Source organism: Thalassophryne amazonica, chromosome 16 (genome assembly GCF_902500255.1).
Source record: "Thalassophryne amazonica chromosome 16, fThaAma1.1, whole genome shotgun sequence".
NCBI classification, from domain to species: Eukaryota; Metazoa; Chordata; class Actinopteri; order Batrachoidiformes; family Batrachoididae; genus Thalassophryne; species Thalassophryne amazonica.
The window spans coordinates 66,953,433-66,979,701 of record NC_047118.1 but is presented as its reverse complement, the minus strand read 5'-3'; the positions used below and the strand labels follow the sequence as shown (position 1 = coordinate 66,979,701).

General features: G+C 43.4%; 1 protein-coding gene across 1 annotated transcript in view; it reads left to right on the top strand.

The window, feature by feature from the left end:
• The window catches only part of cacng3b (calcium channel, voltage-dependent, gamma subunit 3b), a 92,735-nt gene extending 70,138 nt beyond the window's left edge, over positions 1-22,597 (top strand). Inside the window, exons 2-4 of the mRNA XM_034190644.1 lie at positions 10,796-10,879; positions 21,261-21,401; positions 21,488-22,597. Coding sequence (XP_034046535.1) covers positions 10,796-10,879; positions 21,261-21,401; positions 21,488-22,002 — 740 coding nt within the window. The 3' untranslated portion in view covers positions 22,003-22,597. The remainder of the gene's footprint in view (positions 1-10,795; positions 10,880-21,260; positions 21,402-21,487) is intronic.
• The last annotated feature ends 3,672 nt before the right edge of the window (positions 22,598-26,269 follow it).

Genomic DNA, 26,269 nt, shown 5'->3' with positions numbered 1-26,269 from the left:
CACCTCATTCTGTATGCAAACGGCAACCGGCGCGCAAAAGAGTGCTTTGCAGAAATAAACGGACGAACAGAAAGTTAAAGTGGATTCACGTTGTAAAAATGATTGTGCTTAAAGCCAGGGAAAAAAATAAAGCCAGCAAGCCACAGATGGAAAGGAAGCCAGAAAGAGCAGAGAGGCGGCTGTTCATGAAAGGACAACATCAGCGCGCCGCGCGCAAAAGAGCGATTTTGCAGAAATAAACAGACAAACATAAAGTTTTGTGTGTTTAAGCCGCAAAAAAACAATTAAAAAAAAAGCCACGAGAGCCGCAGAGCCAGCGAGGAGCACGAGGCGCGGCTCTCCAGGAACCCGTGATTCGGGGTCTAGCTGGTCTGGTGCACTTACAGGTGGACAGCAGCCTGGCACACAGCGCACACTGCGGAACTGTGATGAGTGTCTATTTTTGGACTGTGTTTAAAAAAAAAAGAGGAACATCTTTAAATGCTGCTGTGCATCTGTGAATTGAAAACCCCCACTTGAAGGGACCAGGTGTGGAGGGCTGGAGGTTGGACCAAACTCATGCCTAACGTGCCCCACATGGCGTTATCATGGGCGCTATCATGGCACTACGTGGATAATGTGGCTGATGCGAGCCATTCGAGGCTGTAATGACAGGTCGGTCGTGGCTCACTAGAGGCTGCTACACGGCACATGCTGGGTACAGAGAGGCACATAGTCGCACCTTCATAGTGGATACGTGATAGATCAAAACGTGGGTCAGTCTTCAAATAATCACCCCACCCCATGCGTGGCTCCTTCTTCAGCCTTCATTATTCGGTGGGTACTGAGGCTTAAGACTGGCATAGCATGTTTCAAGTACACACATATATGTCAGAAGGTGGGGGGGGACATACCATATTCTGTCCCCCCTGGTTGAAAAGGTGGGGGGGCATGTCCCCCCTATCCCCCACCAAATTGCGCCCATGCTCGGATGAATACCAGAGCTGCTCTGGCGAGACTCAACAAAAAGGAAGAAGTCAAAAGAAAATACTGATGGAATGAAACAAGACAGATTAATCAGGTAGCTCATACAGGTAGTGTGAGTGGGACTCGAACAAACAAACAAACAAACAAAACTAGTCTATAAACATGATGCACATGAGGTGACAGTATTGGTTCTGAAAAACCAATAAAGCCAGTACAACCAGCAGCATAACAGAATGTATTATCTCAAGTTCTCGCAAGGCCAGATACTCTAGAACGTGTGTTAGTCTAAACAGTTTTAAAGGTCCCCAGTGTGCTGTTTGTTACTCACACATCATCATGATGAAAAGTCTGACCTGAAGGCACAACGCACCAACTTAATAAACTCTCCTTCCACTTGTATGCATTAAAGTTATTTTTAGCAGGTTGTCATTACTGTCCATAAACTTAATAGCATTCCTGATGATGTCATGTTAACATTTATCATGCTAAGCAGCGTGGACTAATGAGGCTGTGTGCGTGCGTGAGTGTGTGTGCACGTGGCCATTTCTTTGTTGTGAATCAGAATCTCATCTACTGATGTAGCATTCTGGGTTCCAATGCCACAGTTCTGGTGACTGATCCACCGGTCAGTTGCTAACCATGAAATGGCAGTGACATTATACAAGTGGGGAAACATCTGAAGATGGGTAAAGGTATAGAGATCATGTGGTATTGGAATGGAACTCTTTCATGCAGGTAGAGAGGCGCTGTACTCCTGACATTGCAAGTACTGTTCTTTTATTTGGTTCCATTTGAGAGAGAAGTATCATCCCAGCGGACTGGTAAAAGGACTTTTTGTCCTTCTCTGGCAAGGAATAATTGCAACAACTTCGGGCGTATCACACTGGTCTCTGTTCCGGGCAACTTACTTGCAAGTCATTGTCAATACAGTTGCTCTCTGCTCAACATCCAGAGCAGCTTGCTTTTAAGAAGTCAACCAGTGACTGCATCCAAGCTCTGAGAAGACTCATTGCATGCATGCATGAATATCAGCAATGCTTCTTTGTGATCTGTGTTGACTTAAATATGATTTGAAATGAAAATGGAGATTGCTGATAATATATCACCAAGGTTCATAAAAACACGGCTTGATACAAAAACACATTGCAAACACTAATCACACACTCCAGCCTTAACAGAAAAAGAAAAACTCACCTCTACCATCTGCATCAGAGCACAAGACAGGGTGCGAGATACCAAATTTTCAGTTAGAGATAAGTAAACAGTTTTTAATTTACCTTATAAAGCAATATTTACCTGCATACTTTGTAATTCCATTCATTCAATAATTTGTGTGTGAAGTTTTCTTCAATGACTGGCTGAAACAGCTGCACCTTACTTCATGAAGTTTTCATAAGGGCCCCTCAAACATAGTGCGAATTTGGTCAAATTGCGCATGAAGTGCGCATGAAGCAGGAATCATATGCAATACGTGTAAAATTGTAGCTGCCTCCAATGCCTCGTACACCTGTTGCTACAACTATTTGTGCACACCAGCAGCTGAAAGACAGAGTGTGCGCTGTGAGAGCGCATCAAACCCTCTTGTGGCAGGTGTCAGCCAAATTCCAGCTGACACGCACGAACATCTAACACTGCTCGTTTGGCACTTAGAAAATGTGTGGCCATTTGCACTGTTAACACAACAGTCTGTCAAGTAATCGTGCACATCCAGCGATTGTTGTGCACATCCAGCTTGACAATCACTGTTGAGCTGGACGTGATATTTGTCTAAGTACCCCACGAGTGTGGCTTTGCAAAAAGCCACCCACATGTGGTGCATGTGTCTCACGTGTCCCCCCCCCCCACACACACACGCACGCTTACACTTGCATAAAATGTTGTTGTCTTACACACCTCTCTGCAGCTTCTCTCCCCCTGCCATCCCCTCATTACCCCATCCCCATAGAGACGGTGCCTGTTCCCAGACCACCAATAACCAGCAAAAATCTATTTAAGCATAAAAATTCAAAAAGAAAAAATAATATAGCACCTTCAACTGCACCACAGACTAAAACAGTTAAATGTGGTCTATTAAACATTAGGTCTCTCTCTTCTAAGTCCCTGTTAGTAAATGATATAATAATTGATCAACATATTGATTTATTCTGCCTTACAGAAACCTGGTTACAGCAGGATGAATATGTTAGTTTAAATGAGTCAACACCCCCGAGTCACACTAACTGCCAGAACGCTCGTAGCACGGGCCGAGGCGGAGGATTAGCAGCAATCTTCCATTCCAGCTTATTAATTAATCAAAAACCCAGACAGAGCTTTAATTCATTTGAAAGCTTGACTCTTAGTCTTGTCCATCCAAATTGGAAGTCCCAAAAACCAGTTTTATTTGTTGTTATCTATCGTCCTCCTGGTCGTTACTGTGAGTTTCTCTGTAAATTTTCAGAACTTTTGTCTGACTTAGTGCTTAGCTCAGATAAGATAATTATAGTGGGCGATTTTAACATCCACACAGATGCTGAGAATGACAGCCTCAACACTGCATTTAATCTATTATTAGACTCAATTGGCTTTGCTCAAAATGTAAATGAGTTCACCCACCACTTTAATCATATCTTAGATCTTGTTCTGACTTATGGTATGGAAATTGAAGACTTAATAGTATTCCCTGAAAACTCCCTTCTGTCTGATCATTTCTTAATAACATTTACATTTACTCTGATGGACTACCCAGCAGTGGGGAATAAGTTTCATTACACTAGAAGTCTTTCAAAAAGCGCTGTAACTAGGTTTAAGGATATGATTCCTTCTTTATGTTCTCTAATGCCATATACCAACACAGTGCAGAGCAGCTACCTAAACTCTGTAAGTGAGATAGAGTATCTCGTCAATAGTTTTACATCCTCATTGAAGACAACTTTGGATGCTGTAGCTCCTCTGAAAAAGAGAGCTTTAAATCAGAAGTGCCTGACGCCGTGGTATAACTCACAAACTCGCAGCTTAAAGCAGATAACCCGTAAGTTGGAGAGGAAATGGCGTCTCACTAATTTAGAAAATCTTCACTTAGCCTGGAAAAAGAGTCTGTTGCTCTATAAAAAAAAAAACCCTCCGTAAAGCTAGGACATCTTACTACTCATCACTAATTGAAGAAAATAAGAACAACCCCAGGTTTCTTTTCAGCACTGTAGCCAGGCTGACAAAGAGTCAGAGCTCTATTGAGCCGAGTATTCCTTTAACTTTAACTAGTAATGACTTCATGACTTTCTTTGCTAATAAAATTTTAACTATTAGAGAAAAAATTACTCATAACCATCCCAAAGACATATCGTTATCTTTGGCTGCTTTCAGTGATGCCGGTATTTGGTTAGACTCTTTCTCTCCGATTGTTCTGTCTGAGTTATTTTCATTAGTTACTTCATCCAAACCATCAACATGTCTATTAGACCCCATTCCTACCAGGCTGCTCAAGGAAGCCCTACCATTATTTAATGCTTCGATCTTAAATATGATCAATCTATCTTTATTAGTTGGCTATGTACCACAGGCTTTTAAGGTGGCAGTAATTAAACCATTACTTAAAAAGCCATCACTTGACCCAGCTATCTTAGCTAATTATAGGCCAATCTCCAACCTTCCTTTTCTCTCAAAAATTCTTGAAAGGATAGTTGTAAAACAGCTAACTGATCATCTGCAGAGGAATGGTCTATTTGAAGAGTTTCAGTCAGGTTTTAGAATTCATCGTAGTACAGAAACAGCATTAGTGAAGGTTACAAATGATCTTCTTATGGCCTCAGACAGTGGACTCATCTCTGTGCTTGTTCTGTTAGACCTCAGTGCTGCTTTTGATACTGTTGACCATAAAATTTTATTACAGAGATTAGAGCATGCCATAGGTATTAAAGGCACTGTGCTGCGGTGTGTTTGAATCATATTTATCTAATAGATTACAATTTGTTCATGTAAATGGGGAATCTTCTTCACAGACTAAGGTTAATTATGGAGTTCCACAAGGTTCTGTGCTAGGACCAATTTTATTCACTTTATACATGCTTCCCTTAGGCAGTATTATTAGACGGCATTGCTTAAATTTTCATTGTTACGCAGATGATACCCAGCTTTATCTATCCATGAAGCCAGAGGACACACACCAATTAGCTAAACTGCATGATTGTCTTACAGACATAAGGACATGGATGACCTCTAATTCCTGCTTTTAAACTCAGATAAAACTGAAGTTATTGTACTTGGCCCCACAAATCTTAGAAACATGGTGTCTAACCAGATCCTTACTCTGGATGGCATTACCCTGACCTCTAGTAATACTGTGAGAAATCTTGGAGTCATTTTTGATCAGGATATGTCATTCAAAGCGCATATTAAACAAATATGTAAGACTGCTTTTTTGCATTTACGCAATATCTATAAAATTAGAAATGTCTTGTCTCAGAGTGATGCTGAAAAACTAATTCATGCATTTATTTCCTCTAGGCTGGACTACTGTAATTCATTATTATCAGGTTGTCCTAAAAGTTCCCTTTAATTCAAAATGCTGCAGCTAGAGTACTGACGGGGACTAGAAGGAGAGAGCATATCTCACCCATATTGGCCTCTCTTCATTGGCTTCCTGTTAATTCTAGAATAGAATTTAAAATTTTCTTCTTACTTATAAGGTTTTGAATAATCAGGTCCCTTCTTATCTTAGGGACCTCATAGTACCATATCACCCCAATAGAGTGCTTCGCTCTCAGACTGCAGGCTTACTTGTAGTTCCTAGGGTTTGTAAGAGTAGAATGGGAGGCAGAGCCTTCAGCTTTCAGGCTCCTCTCCTGTGGAACCAGCTCCAAATTCGGATCAGGGAGACAGACACCCTCTCTACTTTTAAGATTAGGCTGCACTGAGTGTTTCTTTCTCTTTTTGCTCTGTATGCACCACTCTGCATTTAATCATTAGTGATTGATCTCTGCTCCCCTCCACAGCATGTCTTTTTCCTGGTTCTCTCCCTCAGCCCCAACCAGTCCCAGCAGAGGACTGCCCCTCCCTGAGCCTGGTTCTGCTGGAGGTTTCTTCCTGTTAAAAGGGAGTTTTTCCTTCCCACTGTCGCCAAGTGCTTGCTCACAGGGGGTCGTTTTGACCATTGGGGTTTTTACGTAATTATTGTATGGCCTTGCCTTACAATATAAAGCGCCTTGGGGCAACTGTTTGTTGTGATTTGGCACTATATAAATAAAATTGATTGATTGATTGATTGATAAAATGCCTATATGTATGTACAGATCTGATCACATGGGGCCAGACAGCAAGGTCTGATCGCACACAGCACAGGGAGGGGCCTGTCAGCTGATCACAGCACACTGAGGGGTGGATGACAGCTCAGTGCACATATTACAAACACTGAAACCACCAGGACAGTTATATAAATAATTACGACAATACCTACATATGCAGTTACATAACAAATAACGAAAATGAATGACCATATAACGCAGAGAATGACACGTTGGTCTGACTGCTGAATGGACGGTGGTGTGTGTCCACTCACAGCTGCAGCTGTAAAGATCTCTGCTCCTGGACGTCCCAGCTGGAGGACATGTTCCATGTTTGGAACAACATGTCTCTGCCTGCTATGCTCACGTGGAAATATATAAAACATCTTTCACCTTCACGCTGGGCTGCAGCTCATCCATGTACTCATTGATTTCAGGCATTTTTCCGCATTGACAACAGGACAGCGATGGTAGCTCAGTGGTAAAGTTTCTGGCTGGCAATGAGAGCTTTTGGAAAGTGCAGGTTCGAATCCCGTGGGTGCCTTATATTTTTTAGTTTTGTTTATTTTCACAGCAGCTGTGTAACCATATGGTGCAGCTACTCGCATTATGTTCCCACGTGCACAAACCATCGCAGCTATGTGTCAAGGGGCCCTAAAAAGCAGTTAATGTTACAGGTGATAATCCACCTCTCATTACAGTTACTATAACTTCCAGAATTATGTCTGCCTGCTGATTCCATGCATATACCTAAAGTTGCTTCGTCCTAAAAGTTGATTCGAGGCTGACTGGCTGGCATTTATTCCTATGGATTTTTTTAATCAGAGAGGGGGGGGGATCGAACACGTGATTAGTGGCACCCAGCCGCGTCGCCTTAACCACTATTCTACGCGACCGGGCTGAAGCAACTTTTACACAAGAGGCTATACCAGCACCGCAGAGAGGTCGCCAGTGGACCTCAGTCTGCAGTTCATCTCCACCTGAAAGACACTAACCACACGTTTGAGGACAAGGAAGTTAAAATGTTAGCCAGAGAGAAGAATGGTTTGAGAGAGGTGTCAAGGAAGCATTCTTTGTAAAGCATTGAAACCCAGCCTTAACCACGGAGCGGGTCTCAGACATGCTTTGTCCCCTGTTAGCCAACTGTGGTACCCCACGTCACAGCAGTTTCAGTCTTTTGTGTCATGGTAATGAGGAGAGAGTCATCAGGAGAGAGTCGTCAAGGAGCCATCAGGGGAGGCTTCCGTCCTGTCATTAGGAGAGTGCTAACTAGAGCACAATAGGTGCTAATTAGAGCTATTGTTTAGTCACTAACCTATAGCAGTCAGCCTCTCGGTAGAAGGGGTCTGGTTAGGTTAAAAAACTCCAGCTTTTGTTGGCTTCTGGTTTATTCTTCTCTACAAGAGTCAAGACAGAATCAGACTACCAGAGCAAGAATTTTAGCTGAGGAAGCTTCTGTGATTTGAAGCGAAATGTCCTCACGTGAAGCAACCCAGTCCAGTCGAAGATTCAAGCTTCTCTACCTGATTAACTATTTATACACATTATTTGTAAGTTTTAGCATTTAAAATGAGAAAAAACACAAAAACGAACTTGATTTTTTTTCAGTTTTTTAGTGAAAAATGATTGTTATGTAAAGGAAGTTTGGATTTCACATTTTTAACAGGAAGCTGTACGTGTTTACAATCAAAATAATTAATTTTGTGTGTCTAGAACACAGAAACAGTGCAGAAACAGTGCAAAAGGAAACATTTTACAAGGCGAAAATATTCAAAAAGTAACCAATTTTAAAGTGCAGAACCAAACAATATGAATAACAACAAACAAAGTGCAAAACTATATATAAATATATCAATTATTATCTGTATTATTAAAATGTGCAATAAATCACTCATTTGATCACTCATTTTGTGCAGAATTATACAATATGAATAAAACAATAAAGTGTCAAACTATATACAAATATATAACCAAGAATCAAAATTAGATCTAAACTACATCAGTCCATTGTCAGTGTGGTACTGTTTGTAACAGTTTCTGTCTGGCTGAAGACAGAGGCCAATTTTACAAAGTTTGCACATCCAGCAGGTTGACCTCTTGCAAACCTTGCAAGAACGCCGCCCCTTTGTGGATTGCTGGCAAGGTGGGTTTCCACTGCTTGTTGGCACCGGGCCAGTGGCTTGTGGCTGATGGAGCCATCACACCCACACAAACACGCACACACACTTCACAAATACACTAACACCCTGCCTTTTCCTCAAAAATTACTACATTTATGTTTGCTGTCTCTCTGTACTTTTCTGTCACTTTTGCGCTCTTTTTCATACTTTTCCCTCGTTTCAAAAGTCACCGAACACACTTTACTGTAATATATGCAACATATAGCATACTGTTGGAAAGCACGGGTTCTTGGCTTACTGTCAGTGTTGAAATTTTTCAGATTGAGGGCTTACATGAGAACTTACGGTAATGAGAATCAGCGGCGCACTAGTGTGAAACTTCTGTGTTTTTCCTCTGCGTGATGACATCACAGGCTTACGTTTACTGTAATACACCATATATCATTGGAAAGCCCTTGGTGTTAGCTTAACAATGCACTTTGAATCATTCGGATTGGACAAACTATGGCGGAGTTACCGTAAAACAAATATGCATATGGAAAATATGGCGTGGGCGCCATCGCCGTAGATAAAGGATTAAGAAAAGAAAAGCTTTGGAGGAAGATGCTGCCAAGTGTGCAAAGCTCAGATATTTTTTCAAGAAGACAGAGCGAAGAGGGAAATGGTAAATAGGGCCGGGCATAACAGGCTACATGCCTGTTGATGCAACATTTGTAGTACAGTACCACCTCTTCCAGCTACTTACAGACTTCACTGACGATATTTTCAATCGTACTTGGCTCCAGCTCAAACTGTGCGACAAAACCGCAGAGTTTAAAAGTTCAGAGAGCACGGTTCATGTTCTCACACTGTACGGCCCGATGCTCTGATGCGATCTGACTGCTCACATTGTACGTTCAAAAACCACACGTCGGGCTTGTGTTTCCAAAAGCAAAACATAACAGAAGCTTTTCTTTTTCTTTTTTCTTTTTTTTTCCGCGCTGTTGAAGCAGCGCTACAAGCGTCTACGCGCTGATTATGTTCCCAGCACACCCCTGCTCTTTATATATGTCCTTATCAGAAAACCACTGCCTTGTGCATTGAACCTCCCACTCACTCCAGTTGGGATGCAAATTCATGATCTTCAACATGGGCGGCAGATGCTCTGACCAGTCAGCCAAAACCCGGGCTCTGGCTTAAGTGGCCATAGTATCCTTTGGCTGTCGGGGCTATTGACTACCACAGGCACAGCAACTCCTGCTTGCTTCTGTCACACTAGCAATGCACCAGGTTTGAGTGAATCCCAACTGTTAAAGGGAAAATAATGTAATTGGTTATGTTTTGCCCATAACACACCCCTGATTAAAGAGTTGACTTTCTCCAACACCTTTGCATCCAGGACTCTGCTATGCTCTGATATCGTAAATCCCTGTTCGTGGGTGGACACACCCCAAAACCATCAGCACTGCTCACATACTGTAACACTGTCAACATAGAGTGCTTTGACTCTTAACACATGACATAAGGTGACAATGGATGCTTGACTTTGTGTGAAATGAGCAGTTACTTAAAGAAATCCACATGACATGTACTACTTGTACTGTAAGGGAAGGTAATCTACATCACTACAGACATGTGGATGGTCCAACATGCAGGTGCAATGGGAAAGGCACGAGAACATGGGGATGGACCAGTGTTCTGTCCAAACAGTACTCAAGGTGATTTTGTAATGGGGTGGATGTTTCCAGAGCTGGCATGACCTGATGTTGCATAAAAGCAGACACTTATTTTGCTGTTGCGTGGAGGCTGTACATCAGGGTGGTTCGATGCCAAGTTGTCTATTAAAAATGCAGAATCTATAATTGATTTCTCAGCTAGCAAAGACTAGACACAGCTCTGACCGATGATGTTGAACACTTTCATGTTTCCAGCAACAACAAATAAACTGCTCCCACTATGCCAGGCCACATTTAAGAAATGCAGTGCCTCCAATCAAGTCCTTGGACCATCCTTGTTTAGTTCCTGTTGTTTGTGCTCAGCTTACTGTCTTTATGAGGGTGTTTGTTCAGATTTGTGTTTTGTAATTTTTTTAAATTATGTCTGGATCTGTTTCTGTATTACTTTGGGCTTTGTCTGAGTGTTACCACTTAGTCTTTCTTTGGTCTTTTTTTAATGCCGGTGGTGATGTGGTTATCACTCTCGCTTTGATTGTTGATATCTCACAAATGTTGTGAATGGATTGTGTCAAAATGTGGTGGAGAAACTCATCAATTATTATAATTGTTGCAGCTCTGTGTGTGCTTTTAAAATGAAAACATTAATTTTTATAGACAAGCAGACAGATGAAACTATTACACATGAATTCTGAAATGAGTTTTTAATTATGTACAGTGCTTTTTGTTTCGCTAATTAAAATGGAAAGGAACAGACTAATATTGTTTTTGTGTTCAATCCAAATTGATTTGCTTCCTGCAGGAACATTCAGAGGTGTTTGTAAGAAGATCGACCACTTCCCAGATGATGCCGACTATGAAGCAGACGCTGCTGAATATCTTCTCCGTAAGTCTGAACTCAATCTTATTACACAAACATGCACAAATGGCTTGTACACATAAAGCACCAAGATCGCTAGGTGACATCTACAATATTTTGGATCCATATTTGAAAAACATGCATGGAAACACTACCTACACCCACTATCCAAATGTATAGCAGCAGATACCACAAGGTGCCTCTACCATTGTATTTTGAAAGGACAAGCTTAAAAACATTTAAACCTTTATTTTCTTTTGCTTATATTCACAGTATGACTTTATCTCATGCTATTTATATTTGTTGGTTTACATGATGTGTTTTTATTTTGGTGTTATTCTCTTTCTCTTTAGATTTTTTGATATTGTAGCTATGGAGAACAGTTTGAAATGTTCTGACTGTTCTATATAAATAATAATTCTATTTTTTATTATTATTTATATAGCATAGCCATTCCTTTTTAACAACAGACAGCTGGAGGTGATGATCTAGTGGTTAAGTGGTGGGCTTGAGACCAGAGGAATCTCAGTTTAAATCCTCACCCTTGAGCAAGATCATTAATCCCCCAGTTTCTCCCAGTGTGCAGTTGAGGACCTTGTATGGCAGTACCCTGACATCGTGTGTGTGTGTGTGTGTGTGTGTGTGTGTGTGTGTGTGTGTGTGTGTGTGTGTGTGTGTGTGTGTGTGTGTGTGTGTGTGTGTGTGTGTGTGTGTGTGTGTGTGTGTGTGTGTAAGACATCAGTCTAAACCGCTTTGAGCTTCTGATTCAGATGAAAAAATGTGACATAAATGCAGTCCAATTAACAACAATAATTATTATTATCAAGACCCAACTTGAAAATAGATCAAAGGTTTATTTCACTCATTTTAAAATAGTCATCATGAACAAACACAAAGACAGAGAACACAACATTAACAGTAACGTGCAAATCTTGAAGTGTAATAAGAAGCAGATCTCATTTCTGGGTGCCTTCAATGATCAGCAGCTCTTTTTCATTTAAAGTGACAGACATACAAACAACAAACAATAAAGAAGCTTGTTTTAAAGGATGTGTACCCCTCCGTGTTGTCTGAAGTGAGTCTTTTTGGATACAAATAATTACTGCCGGTTCTTAGGGGACGCAACAGACTACATTTAGCTGCACATAAGGTGTGTGTTGTGGAATTTTCGTGATGATGTCAGCAAGAAATGAGACCGGCAAGCAAGGACCACCAGGAATCGATATACGATGCAGAGAGAGAGATTTAATTGCAGTTGAAGCACAATAACAGATGTATCTGGAGAGTCTCCCGACGCACATGCAAGCAAACATAAAATACAGTGTTCTGATCTTAGAAGCTCAGCGGTCTTAAGGACCCCTGCCTTAGTAAAACAAATCCTTAATACAGATATGGCCTTCAATTAGTCTGGGACACAATCAGATGTTATGTTGTGGACTCGGAGAAACGCAACCTGTTCTATGGATGACCCTGACCCAGTATGCACAGTGGTGGGCACAGCTAACCACAAAGTTAGCTTTGATAACCGAGAATAAACTAACTGAAAAGTTAACATTTATAACGCTAAACCGATAAACCACTAAAAAATTTCATGGAAGCTACAGCTAACCGCTAACTTTCAGTATTGTCTCCAGTACACTCTCAGCTACTGACAAGCTGGTTTTGAGTTTCTGTTATGCTTCTGATTAGATTCAAAGATGATCACAAACCCAACACAACCAATGAGTCAGCACTTCTATCTTTGTGCAGCCTAGCTAACTGCTAGCCGCTAATTTTGGAGGCTCATTTTACCCATAATGCATTTTGGCATCTGTGTGTGTTAATGTTCAAACATTCAGAATTAGTGCATTATTTTAAAATTAAAAGATTTGTGTTATATTTTCACTCAAAACCATAAGTCAAACCTGCTTTCTTTTTCATGACTTCTACCTCACGTTCGGGCCACTGTATGCTGTGAATGTAAATGATGTTTGTTCTTTTGTTTTTGTAGCAACCTGGCAGCCTGGCCCCTTTTGCTGGGGTAGAGTTGAGCTAAGCTCCTCTCAGCTGCCTGACTGCTGCAAAATATGTAGCAGACAGGAACCAACATGCATGATTTTAGGGTTTTCAAATGTTTTTCACCGTTACTAACTATGAAAAAAAAAATGATAGCGGACTAAATTAGCGGAACTAAATTTAGAGGAAGCTAATTGGTCCGTTGACGGTTTTTGAAGTTAGCTGAAAAGCTAATCCTCTATTAGCACTGGTACCACAGTCTCTTATGCAAAGAGACTGGTAGCGTGTTTTTGAAAACATGGCTGTGACTGGTCCATCTGATACGTCGGCCGCTATTGGCTATCACGCCACGCTCTGTGATTGGCTGTGGCGTAACCGCCGAAAATGGTGAAAAACCGAATAGCAACTGGTTACCCACAGTCTCTTTGGAGGAAGTGGAAACAACTACACCTAAAACAAAGGTCTGAGCCAATTCAGAGGAGCAGTGTGTCTCAGCCACTCAGCAAATGTCAGAATCCTGACTAAAAAGTCACGTGACCAAATAACCGACGACTCCTTTGCCTTGGCTGGAGAGTGGAACCAACTTAATCCGCTAACAAAAAGTTAGCGTTCCGCTAATTAGCGGTTAGGGGAACACCAATGTTTCACCGACAGTGTGGAATATGACTCCTATAAAAAGTCAGATTTTTGATTTCATATCTCAAAATTCTACTTGTCTTCCCCACAATTTTTTGTTTTGTTTTGTTTTGTTTTTTACAGCAGCAGCATCATTTCTCTCTGATAACAAAACTATGTGCTTCACTTCTGTGTCATGACGTAACATTTACCTTTGGTTGGGTTATGGTTATGATCATGGTTAGGTTAGTGTTTCTGTGCACATTAAATAGCCAACTTGTCCTATATTGTTGTTGTATCTAAACAAACCTTTTGCATCAAAATGTAATGAGTTGGAAGGGAGTGAGAATGTGTTGCAAAATTATGACTTCCAACATCTATATTTTGACACTTTATCTGATAAATTTGGCTAACTATGAGGACTTTTGTCTTCCTTTAATTTCCTACTTTGTAATTTGTTTCCCTCTGTCTCTTGGTGAAAACGGACATCCATACAGAGGGGATGGACGGGTGCAAGAACGACACATATGAAGTTGCCGGAATCTGAGCAAACATAAGATAACAGAGTGTTCATAAAGGAGAGAACAGAGAGGGTTTCGTCTGCAGACGTATGATCTATGCCGTTTGTTGTATCAGTAATGGCACAGCGGTAAAAAGAGCAGGCAGCGCTCTCTGTTGACTTTGTGACAGTAAAGATGGATGCAGCAAGAAAACAACAACAAAAACAGAAAATGGATCCAGTCTGTGCTTCTGTTTTGTTGCTTCACTGAACACACAGGAACATCCCCAGAGCCAGCCAGTGAGATCACAGGCCTCTGAGCTGGACAACCAATGGGAGCAGGGACCTAGTGACCAGCATTTCATACAGCCTAGAGGTGTGAGACATAGAGGCGGAGCCTCTGTGCTCAGTAGCGGGAACGGCAGTGGTCAGCACAGTTGTCCGTCATCCTGGGTGCATGTAGATGTGATGCAAATATATTCCAAGCTGGATATGGTCTAATTTCTGTGTTTAACATGATAAGATGTCAGAGTGTATTATAATATTTTAGGATGCAAAGCTTTTAATTCTGCTTGACAGTCTGTTTACAAATATCCCACAGTATGTTAGTGCATCATGTGCACATATGGTGAATAATGCCACTTCATTTTCTTCATCTTCCTCGTGTCTGTTTTACTTTCCATATGTGTGAGTACACACGTCCATCTGTCTGTTTTTAATATCTTTTTCTCTCACTGTCTGCCTCTCTTTGAACATGTTCTCATCTGACTTTTCATTGTCTTCATGGAAGTCCAGTGAGCCATGGAGTCGCTACAGTTGCCTGTTTTTCTTACTGAAATCAGCTTTGCTCATATCTACAAGTCATGTCAACCCTGGGAACATGAGCTGATGCGCTTCGACGCATCCACGACACCACGGAACTGACTTGGGTCCTGGATGACAGTCATGACAACCGGTCCATTTCCACATCTCTAAAATAACCATCTATCTGCTGCAGCCAGGTGAAATGTGGCCATTCCCTTGGCCTTCACCAGCCTTTGAGGTCCTCAATACTCAGGCACATGCTTGCTGGATCGTGCACAGAGAAACGAGTCCCATGGCCAAAATGTTAAAGCTGATGCTCCATCACAATGCATGTGATACTCCTCATCGTAGTCTCTCTGAGTAACCGCCCGTTTGACACAAAGTCATTCCAGCAGTACCCAAGGATCCTCCGAAGAGACCAAGTACCAAAGACATCCAGTCAACACCTCAGGTCATTGGTTAGCATCCAAATCTCACAACCATACAGCAAGACAGGCAGCACCAGGATCCTAAAGACTTGGACCTTCTTTCTCCTGCAAAGATATCAGCATCACCAAACACCTCTGTCCAGTGACCTCATCACTTCCTGATCTCTTCCTGGATGCCACTCAAGCTCAAAGGCAGAGGAATCAGAGCCATTGATGTCACTACCAAGATAAGTGATAAGGGAAGGTTTACAAGACGGTAGTTAGACCAACTATGTTGTAAGGTGGAGAGGCGGCGTTATTTCTTTTGGGAGTGACAAGTATAGACAGGATTAGGAATGAACATGTCAGGGCGCAGGTTTGGTTTGGAGACGAAGTCAGAGAGGCAACATTGAAGTGGTTTGAACATATACAGAGGAGGCACCCAGGGTACACAGGGAGAGGGATGCTGAGGATGGAGCCACCAGGCAGGAGGAGAAGAGGGAGGCCAAAGAGGAGGTTCATGGATGTGCTGAGAGAGGACATGCAGGTGGTTGGTGTGACAGAGGAAAGTGCAGAGGACAGGGTGAGATCGAGATGGATAATCCGCTGGAACAACCCCTAAATGGGAGCAGCTGAAAGAAGAAGAGCACTGCACAGATGTTGGAGGAGAGTTGCATATATGCAGGGGGTTTGTTCAAATTAAGCAGTGTAAAGTGAAAATTTAGGTATTTGGGGCCTCATGCTGTGGTCACACCCCCCCCCCCCCCCAAAAAAAAAATGCACCAAAGTAATAATTTAATTTCTTGCAACCCATGTATTCCCATAGATATCCCCCAAGAAGCTATATATTTGTGCAAGAAATCCATCTTCAACTTTAGCCACCTCTGTCACATTAAGTCACATTTTTGCTGTGTACTGTAGACAACTAATAGAACACATCAGTACAGCCAGAGCCATGCTGCCTACTGCTGTTCCTGAAGGCTCCAGCGCGCCGCGCTCTCGTCGCCCCTGTTGACAGGGAGTGGTACTGCTGCCGACGCAAGCAGTCCAGCAAATGTCATGCTGTCTGCTGATGGCTCCAACATGCCGCGTTGCCCTCTGTCGACAGGGAGGGCTACTGCCACCAACACCGTGATGGCCATTGATCATAGCTCACCAGAGGCTGCTATTGTAGCTGCAGATGAGCCTCTCCCACCAACGATGATGGCAAGCCTGTCACAGCCGGTGGTGGTGCCAAAGTCATCAGTCAAGCTGCCCAAATAAAATGGAACAACGCCGTTGGCACCATACCTTTTTCGAGTCCAGCTAGCAACACTGCACAATGGCTGGAGCAATGAGGAGACTGCCACTCATCTGGCCCTAGCATTGGAAGGGAAAGCAGTGCAGGTGCTCCTTGACCTCTCCCCGGCAGAGCAGCGAGATCTCCACAACCTGACCATAGCTCTGCAGAGGCAGTTTGGGCAGCGACGCTCCACAGATCACAGCAGAGAGCAGCTGGCTAGTTGGCACAGGTAGGAAGTGGAAAGACTGGGCACCTTTGCTGCTGACGTGCAGCTCTATGCCCAACAAGGTTACCCCCACTTCGATGCAGCTGCCCAAGAGGAGTTGGCTCTCTATGCTTTCCTATGGGGGCTTGCATCTGAGAAGTTGCAGCAGCATGTCCGCCTAGGGATGCCTCAGTCCCTCACCGAGGTGCTGCATGAAGCTGAATGGGCTGAGGTGGTGCTCGCCACCTGACCTACACAGACTGCAAGGGCACCTGCTCCACGACCACTTGTCAGAATGTCAGACTGCGATGAGGAAGAGGAGACTGGAGGGGTCCACCAAGTCATGCCACTGCCACTACAGTCCCAGAGGAAACGTCCACGCTCCTAACGGCAGGCCCACTCAGCTGATCACTGCTACCAATGCGAGGAGCCTGATCACATTGCACAAAATTGCCCAGCCCCTGCCCCAAAAGCCAAGGTGGTGGGAAACTACTGCGTAGTGGCCCAGTGATGGCACCACCACTCTAGCCGCCATCCTCCCCCCTAGGCACTTGTGGCCACAAAAAAGGACTGTACCTGAACTGCCAACTGGAGGGCCAAACCTGCCAAGCCCTGATAGACATGGGGTCCACCATCTCCTTGGTGAGACCGGGCACCCTCTCTGACACCTCTGACCTGTCTTCCATGTCTTGGGCCCTACCAATACCCAGCTGATGATGGTAACTGGAGAAAAAGTTAGCATGGGAGGAAGGAGGCTGCTGACAGTCAAAGCTGGAGACCAGGAGGTGGTGCACGAGTTCTGGCTCACCAATATCCAGGACCATGGATCATTGGCCTGGCCCTGCTGAACCACTGGGGAGCTCGAGTTGATGTGCTGGGGAGGACTGTCATCCTGGGTGGGGAGACTGTGGCGCTTCAGTCTGGGCAGAGGGTGGAGAGCTGGCCAAACAGACACTGTCAGTCAGCCACAGCCCAGCAGGTACCAAGACCCCATGCCCCAACACTCAATACCAGCAGCATGACACAGCCAACAGTCACTGCATCTGCTGAGACAACCAAGACTATACACCAGCTATGGCAATGCAGCATCGATGACCTTGACCCCGGGCAGTGCCACCAGCTGAAATGTCTCCTCGATGACTACGGGGGCATTTTCACTGCCACAGACAAGGACTGCAAGCAGACTGACTGGTCCACTACACCACTGACACTGGCATTGCCCAACCCATCTGTCTGCACCCCCATCGCCTGGCCCTTTTCAAACGACAGGTGGCAGAGGAAACAATCTGCGAGATGCTCGCTGCTTGAGCGTTCAGACAGCCCATGGGCAGCCCCAGTTGTACTGGTGAGGAAAAAGAACGGCACCTGGTGGTTTTGTGTGGACTACCATCACCTCAATGCAGTCACCAAGAAGGACTTCTATCCACTCTCTCGGATCGATGATGCCCTTGACTACATTGCTGGATCCAGCTGGTTCAGCTTCCTGGATCTCCGCAGTGGGTACTGGCAGGTAGAACTGGCCCCAGAGGCGAGGCCCAGGACTGCCTTCACCCTTGTGCCATTTGTTTCTGTGTAGGCTCTCAGTTGTCCAGGTGGTTTCCATAGTAGAGAAGCTTGAATCTTCGACTGGACTGGGTTGTTTGACGCGAGGACATTTTGCTTCTAATCACAGATGCTTCCTCAGCTAAATGTGGTACTCAGGTCAAAGTAGTTTCAGTCTTTTGTTCATGGTAATGAGTCATTCACGTCATCAGGAGAGTTATCAGGAGAGGCATCAGTCCCATCGTTAGGAGGGACAGCTGCCCTGTCATTAGGAGGGTGCTAACTAGAGCACAATAGGTGCTAATTAGAGCAATTGTTAGTCACTAGGCAGTAGCAGTCTGCCTCTCCAGCTTTTGCGGGCTTCTGTTAGTCTTCTCTACAAGAGTCAAGACAGAAGTCAGACTACCAGAGCAAGACATTTAGCTGAGGAAGCTGAGGAAGCTTCTGTGATTAGAAGCGAAACATCCTCACATCAAGCAACCCAGTCCAGTCGAAGATACAAGCTTCTCTGCTATGGAACCCACCTGGACAACTGAGAGCCTTCACAGAAACCTGCAAATGTCAGCGAGCTGCAGAGACTCCTGGGACTGGCTTCTTACTTCGAGACTTTGCCACCATTGCCAGTCCACTGCCTCACTGACAAGGGCCAGCCCTTCCGCTGGAGTGACAACTGTGCAGCAGCCTACACCCGACTCAAAACAGCCCTCACTGAAGCTCCGGTCTTGGCATACCCCAATGCTCAGCAGCCGTTCATTGTAGACATGGATGCCAGCAACATGAGCATTGGAGCTGTCCTCTCCCAGCAAGGGAAAGGTGGGTAACGTGTGATGGCCTACTTCAGTCGAGCACTAAGCCAGGCCGAAAAGAACTACTGTGTCACCCACCATGAGCTATTGGCAGTGGTCCTGGCACTGCGGCAGTTTCAGCTATATCTGCATGGGAGCCACTTCCTCCTCTGCACCGACCATGCCTCACTCACCTGGCTCCTGACCTTCAAGAACTCTGAAGGCCAGATGGCCCATTGGCTGGAAGCCCTCCAGGGTTATGACTTTGACATCCAGCATTGGGCCAGGTGGCTTCATGGTAACGCTGACGGTCTCTCATGCCATCCATGCGCGGCCATGGGATGTCAGTACTGCTGCCGGCAGGAAGAACAGAGCCATCTGGTGCAGAGGGTGGCGACCACTTCTCCCATCAATGACAGGGAGAAATGGCTCACACTGACCACTGAGCAGTTAAAGGAACAGCAGGAGGCTGATGTGAACCTAGCAATGGTGAGGGGCTGATTGGAGGCAGGGCAGCACCCTGAGTGGGCAAAGGTGTCAGCCCTGGTACCTGAAAGCTTATCAGTCCCAGTGGGGCACCTTTGAAGTCCATAATGGAGTGATGTATCGGAGGTGGCAGGCCCCCGGGAGAGGGAATGACCTCTTGCAGCTGCAGGTCCCCCAGGCCCTGCATCCCCAAGTTCTCCAAGTTGTCCATGGCTCGGTGGAGATGGGACACTATGGGAATGCCAAAACCCTCCACCGCTTTCGGGGAAGGTTTTATTGGCCTGGTTGTCAACGAGATGTGGAGTTGCATGTACACTGCTGTGATGCCTCCACTGCCTGGAAGGGACCGACCCAGCGCTCCCATGCCCCATTGCAACAGTACTTAGTGGGTGCCCCAATGGAGAGAGTAGGAGTGGACATTCTTGGGCCCTTTCCGGTCAATGACTCTGGTGGACAAGGTGTGGGTGTACTGTCCTGTCTGCTAAAAGGGGATTTCCCCCAAGCTTTGCAGAAACTGGCAGGGGCCTGGTGAGGTGGTGGACCGCTTGTCCAAAGTGGTGTACCAGTTACGGATGCCCAGCAAAGGACCCATAGTGGTGCTGCACTAGGACAGGCAGGCTCTCTCTGTACCGCTGCCTTGTGCCACCCGCCATGAATAAGGAGGGTAATGGCAGCACTCCATGCCATGACCAATGTGATCCCCCAGCCCGCTCGCCGGCGGAGGCGGCCTGGACACTTGCGGGACTTTGTATTGCTCGCCGAGGACGACTGACCCCTCAGGTGGGGGCAATGTAGCGATCACCAGGCTGGTCACTAAATCTGAGAACTGCGATGCCACAGTACATCATGGGAGTACGGGGTTTTGGAGTTTTTAAGCGCTGTTATTGTATTTCAAATTGTATTGTATTTGGGTTAGTCAAGTTTAGTTAAGTGTTCTGTTGTCACCATAAGTAAAAAATGTATTATGTTTGATGTTCTCCACCATTTCCCATGTTGTTGGAGTCGAAAAATAAAGCAGCATCTCCTTGTGACAGAGTGCAGAAAAGTTCCAAGCGTCTCATTCTTCCACACCTCTCGGCACAATATAATAGCCATAGAATAAACAAATTATGAACCTCGCTTGCTCGGCCTGTACAGTGAAATATCAGACCGACAGTACGGACCTCCACCTCGGCCTGATATTTTCCCGTACAGACCTCTCGCTCGGTATCATATAATACCACGATGCTGTAAAATGTACTGTAAATAATCCATTGTAATGTCAACACAGTGGAGCTATTAACAGGTAACTTTGTGGCATGCAAATCCCCTTTGTGCGTCAGTGTATTATTTTTGTTCTAACATGCGGGAAGAGAGGTACAAAAACATGGGACTTTCCTGCAAATGAGCCAGGGTAAAGCAAAGTTTTGGGAGTTTGGATCTCAGACATTGTGGGGACTTTTCAGAAACATGTCGATTCCTGGCAAAAATTCACTTCCTGATATATGTAGCTATGTTTCTGACAACAAGATTAAAGATAAATTATTGTTAGAAAAACCCCGACATTACAGAATTTTGCTGAATGAGGCAAATAAGTGGTTTTGCTGATGAATCCATATCCAAATTTGATAGCCTGATTAGGCCAGTAGCATCAAAGAGGTTTGTACCGCTCTATAAATTCTTATTACTCATATTTGCCCTCTGGGGATAATTACAGCCACCAATTGTCCTCAGGGTTTATATTGGGTTTACTTCTGTTCTTCTAGATGAAGGCTGTTTCATAACATACACATGTTTGCATGCTTGCAGGTGCTGTGCGTGCCACGAGTATCTTCCCCATCATGAGTGTGGGCCTACTGTTTCTGGGGGGGCTCTGTGTGGCTGCAAGTGAATTTTACCGAAGTCGGCACAACGTCATCCTCAGTGCGGGAATCTTCTTCGTCTCTGCAGGTATCTGGCTGTGTAAAGTCATTCATTCATTCATTCTAATTTACCATTTAATGCTTTTAAATAATTTATGTCTTCCTTCTCATCAGGCCTCAGTAACATCATCGGCATCATTGTCTATATCTCAGCCAACTCAGGTGATCCGGGCCAGAGTGACAGTAAGAAGTCCTACTCTTACGGCTGGTCCTTCTATTTTGGTGCCCTCTCTTTTATTATGGCAGAAATGGTGGGCGTGCTGGCTGTTCACATGTTCATCGAGAAACATCGCAAACTACGAGCCAAATCCCGCACAGAGCTCATCAAAAAGTCGGCTTTCAGTCGTATCCCTTCCTACCGCTACCGTTTCAGGCGTCGCTCCAGCGTGCGTTCATCTGAGGCTCACAGCCGTGATGCCTCTCCACTGGGAAAAGGTGGCTATACGGGGCCCGCCGCTTCTGAAATGCCTATGTACACGCTGAACCCACGTGAGGCAGGTAATACTGGCACCAAACCAGGTGGCGGTGTCATGGGAGGGCTGCTTAACTCTGAAAGGGAGTTCCTTCAGAGCAGCACCCTCACTAAGGACTACAACAAGGACCCGAACCGCAGGACCACACCTGTCTGAGAGGTGCTGGGTGGAGATTTCACACAAATAGAGAGGTTGTTGGCGACAGAAAATACAGGGGGGAGTGTGAGGAAAAATGGGGTAAGGGGTGTGGAGGACACACACAAGTGTTTGATAAACCTTGACTGTGAACTGTGAACTTGTAGCCTTTGAACTGTGAATCCTGAGCCGTGTCAGAAGTTGAATGTGTGTAGCATGTTTGTTTTGATGGGAAAGTTGTTCCTAACGCCACATTAACCACATATCACTGTAGTTTTACCTGTAACTCTCTGGCACACTGTTCAATTTATGTTCATATGTTTTATGTACATAAATTGAATTTACTGCTTTTTAAAGGGGAAACGGGATTTACCTTTTAAACAAGATGGTTCAAAGCATATCGTAAGCGGTTTCCTGTTTGGGGCAACTTCTCTGTTTGGGGCAACTTCTCCTACATGATATAAAACAATTTAAGGAGAAGCAGACAGGAGTAAGAAACTAACTTTTGGTATTGCCATCGATGGGAAACTGGATCTGTTCTGGTTTGCAAACCTACTTTGGAACCATTTGCAGCACTTTAACCAAAAACAAACTGATTTGGAACCTGTATCTAAAATGTTGGACCATGTCTGCTCATAAATGATACAGAGGGAACTGTGAAGACATCTCATGACAAAGACTAAAACTATGGTCACTGTAGGAATTGTTAAATTTGACTTGTCTGGTTTAGCTAAATGGGTGGGGCTGAAATTTGGGCATGGCTATTGTGTTGCCATTGTGGAGCTAATTATCAGATGCAAATATCTAACACATCTGCAAGTCGAAATGATTTAGTGAAATCACTTAGCAGCCAAACACCTCCACATGTGCCTATACCAGCACATTATTTGATCATAAATAAGGTCTATTTCAAACCAGTTACATGCTACCTAGCCCAGCTACAGTAGCTGACTTGTTTCGAAATTATAGCGATGAGGCTAGCTACCATGCTAGTTGCATCACAAATTAAAAGTAAGCTGAAAAAGGGATGTATTTTAATTAGTAGTACTGACATCAACTGAGGTCAAACTTCATCAGTCTGTATTTTGAGCACTTTAGAGTTCAACTGAGCAGTGTTTCATAACTTTGGATTAGCTAGGTAATATGATAATTCCCTCTATTTTAGACACTGTTTAGCTGACTTACAGAAATGGACAGTAATACATTTGACATTTTATGATTAGAACCACTGCGTTTGAGCTACATAAGTGGGACATAACATGCATTCCTCAATTCAAGTTAATTTACAGCAGCTTAGAAGCACTTTGCCGATTCGATCAAACCATTTAAAGTGGAACTGTCTCTAATTTCATTAAAGTCAGTTTAACACATTTTACTGTTGATATCTAATATCTGGTTTCAGCCAGGTTGTAATATGTTTTAAATCATTTTTAAAAAAATTTTGTACTAGTCTTTATCAATGTAGAACCTTTTAAAACCAGAAAAAAGTTCAAATCCTTCTATTTGTAATGCTAGCAAAAAAACAAAGCCAATGAAATTATTATTTTTTCCTCATATATGACTTAACTTATTAGTTAAGTACCTGACCATGGTGGATTAGTGGTTAGCACTGTTGTCTTACAGCAAGAACGTCCTGCGATTGCTTCCCACCTGCTCCTTTCTGTGGAGTTTGCATGTTCTCCCCGTTTCTTTGTTGTTTTCCTCCAATAATCAAAAACATGCTAATAAATAGTTGACCATGTCAATTAAATAATCGATTAGTCATTTAATTTCTGCTGCACTTACCAATCAATTAGCAAACAAGCTAGCTACGTTAGCAAGCCAAATGAGTGGCTTTAAACTTTGCTGATATTTTCACACTTTTTAAACAGTTTAATATATTTTCAAGTTGCAGGTTTATCCAGTAACTGTCTGTACAATTGTGGTCAGAGTTTACATACACTCATCGTGGGTATGAATGGAAAAACAACAAATAACTTGAAGTAAAGAGGTCAGTGCCAAACCAGAACTCTTCAACACTTTCCATGTGCATGCACCATTGCGTAGCAATAGCTGCATTATGGGTGATGACAAAACAGTGAATTATACCGGTTACATCCCTGACTTTCCATGTTGGAATTTTGACTTCAGAAGGCATTTTTTTTAAACATCAGAAAATCGAAATTCGAATGAAGCATTGAAACTGACACCTTAGTCTCATATGAATAACTTGGTTTAAATGCAGACTAGTTCACTGGCATTTTGGGTTCATGAAACTGGTTTCACAACCAGAACATTTTGGGTGGAACAGCAGCATGCAGGTTATGGTCCTTGACCTTTTGACCTCTATTCCCCTGGTTGCTGCAGAGTAATAATATTCACAAGAGTAGAAGTTAACACCTCAGGTTTGAAATCAGTTCATTTTCAGCTCAATGGAATTAAAACAGAAGCTGAGAATGCAGTTTAACCCTTAATGGCAGCACATTTATTTTCATCGATACTTTGTTGTGTTTTATTTAAACATGGTAAAATTACACTGATCTGAACGTGAACTGAGCTCAGTCCTGAATAAATGTACTGCCATGTTTCTGATCCCAACTCAGTTGGTGTTACGCCTGTGTAATGATGTAATATGGAACATGAGCGTGGAGATCAGTTAACGGAAACTCTCATGATTAAAAAACAAAAATTGTTAGTAGAATCCTGCACATGGCCACACTGTCAAATACATGACCCAAAAAACTCAAAACCGAATTTTATTTCTTCACATCTAATCCCAGAACTGTAATGTTGAATGCACAACTTTTCAGTCATTGCACTTTCTTCTTCTTGTGGGTTTAGTGTTGAGTATCCGTCATGTTGCAGCTCTCTACTGTTGAATTTTATTTAGATGGTAACTGTTATATCATTGGTGCTTCCTTTTAATTATTTTCATAAAGTCTTCTCTTTATTTTTTCACTTAAGATTTAAAAGAGATTATAAAATGTCTGTCTGTCTGTCATCTCTCATCTGTCACCATCTGCATTTTTCCATGTAGCAACACAACTCACCTCACCGCCACTCTGTCCCCACATATTTCCTCCAAACGTAACTGAACTTGATTTAGGTCTCGTCTTCCGTCGTGTTTCTGGAGGTTCAGGGTGCTGCATGGCGATGAGACCGCTGAACTGTGTGAATATGCTTAAAAAAATGGAGCCAAATTGATATCAAACAAACAGAAATTTTCATTTTGTTTGTCCACTACCTCTTGCTACATATAGACCTATAAATATTTTACTGTTGACATTTTTATTATGCTTATTTGTCTCCCACAGCATATTGGTGTTGAAAACAAATCGTAGTGTGAGTCCTATGCAGACTATCCCTTTTTAAATGTTATTTACATCCAAACTGGGTGAACAGTGTATGAAATATAACACTTTTTCTATGTCATTTTTAATGGGCCAAAAGCATTCATGGCAGGTTGTGTGTTTTCCTTCATTATTTTATACTTAGAAGTAAGCTAATATTTTGTTTTAGAAACCCACTGCTACACTGAAAAAAAGTGAAACTTAGACCAGTTTTAAAAAATACTGTAATATGTTACAGATAAATTTGTTACATTATCTCAAAGTATATTTAGAATGTAAGGTTTCAACCACATTCTAAATATACTTTGAGGAAAAACTAATGAATTTAGGTGTAACAAATTAACAGCAATTTGGGAAGTGTGAGATGAACTGCTTGGTCTCCTGCCACCGTGACCCACTCTTGGATAAGTGGCATAAAATTAAATGACAGAATTTTTTTTAAAAGTTGATCCAAGTTTCATGTTTTATAGTGTGAGATGACTGATTTCAAAATGCGTGGAGGACCACAGATAGCAAATGTTGTCTTTCCTTGAAGAAATGATGAAGAAAATCCCTATCATCACACATAGCCAGATCAAGAACACCCTAGTGGAGCCTGACTACGTCTTTAGTACGAGGTCGTTTTGGAGGAGTCTTGGGAATCACTGGAATGACAATGTCAAATGAGATGAGGAGTATCACTTGCATTGTGAGGGAATATCAGTTATGACATTTTGGCCATGTGGCACATTTCTCTGATCCAGCACGCAGGTGCCTCAGTGCTGAGAACACCAGTGGCTAGAGGAGGCCCAGGGGATGTCCATGTTTCACTTGGTTGTAGCATATACAACCCCTGGCAAAAATTATGGAATCACCAGCCTCGGAGGATGTTCATTCAGTTGTTTAATTTTGTAGAAAAAAAAGCAGATCACAGACATGACACAAAACTAGGTGTAGCTTATTCGTAGCTTTGGAGGCCA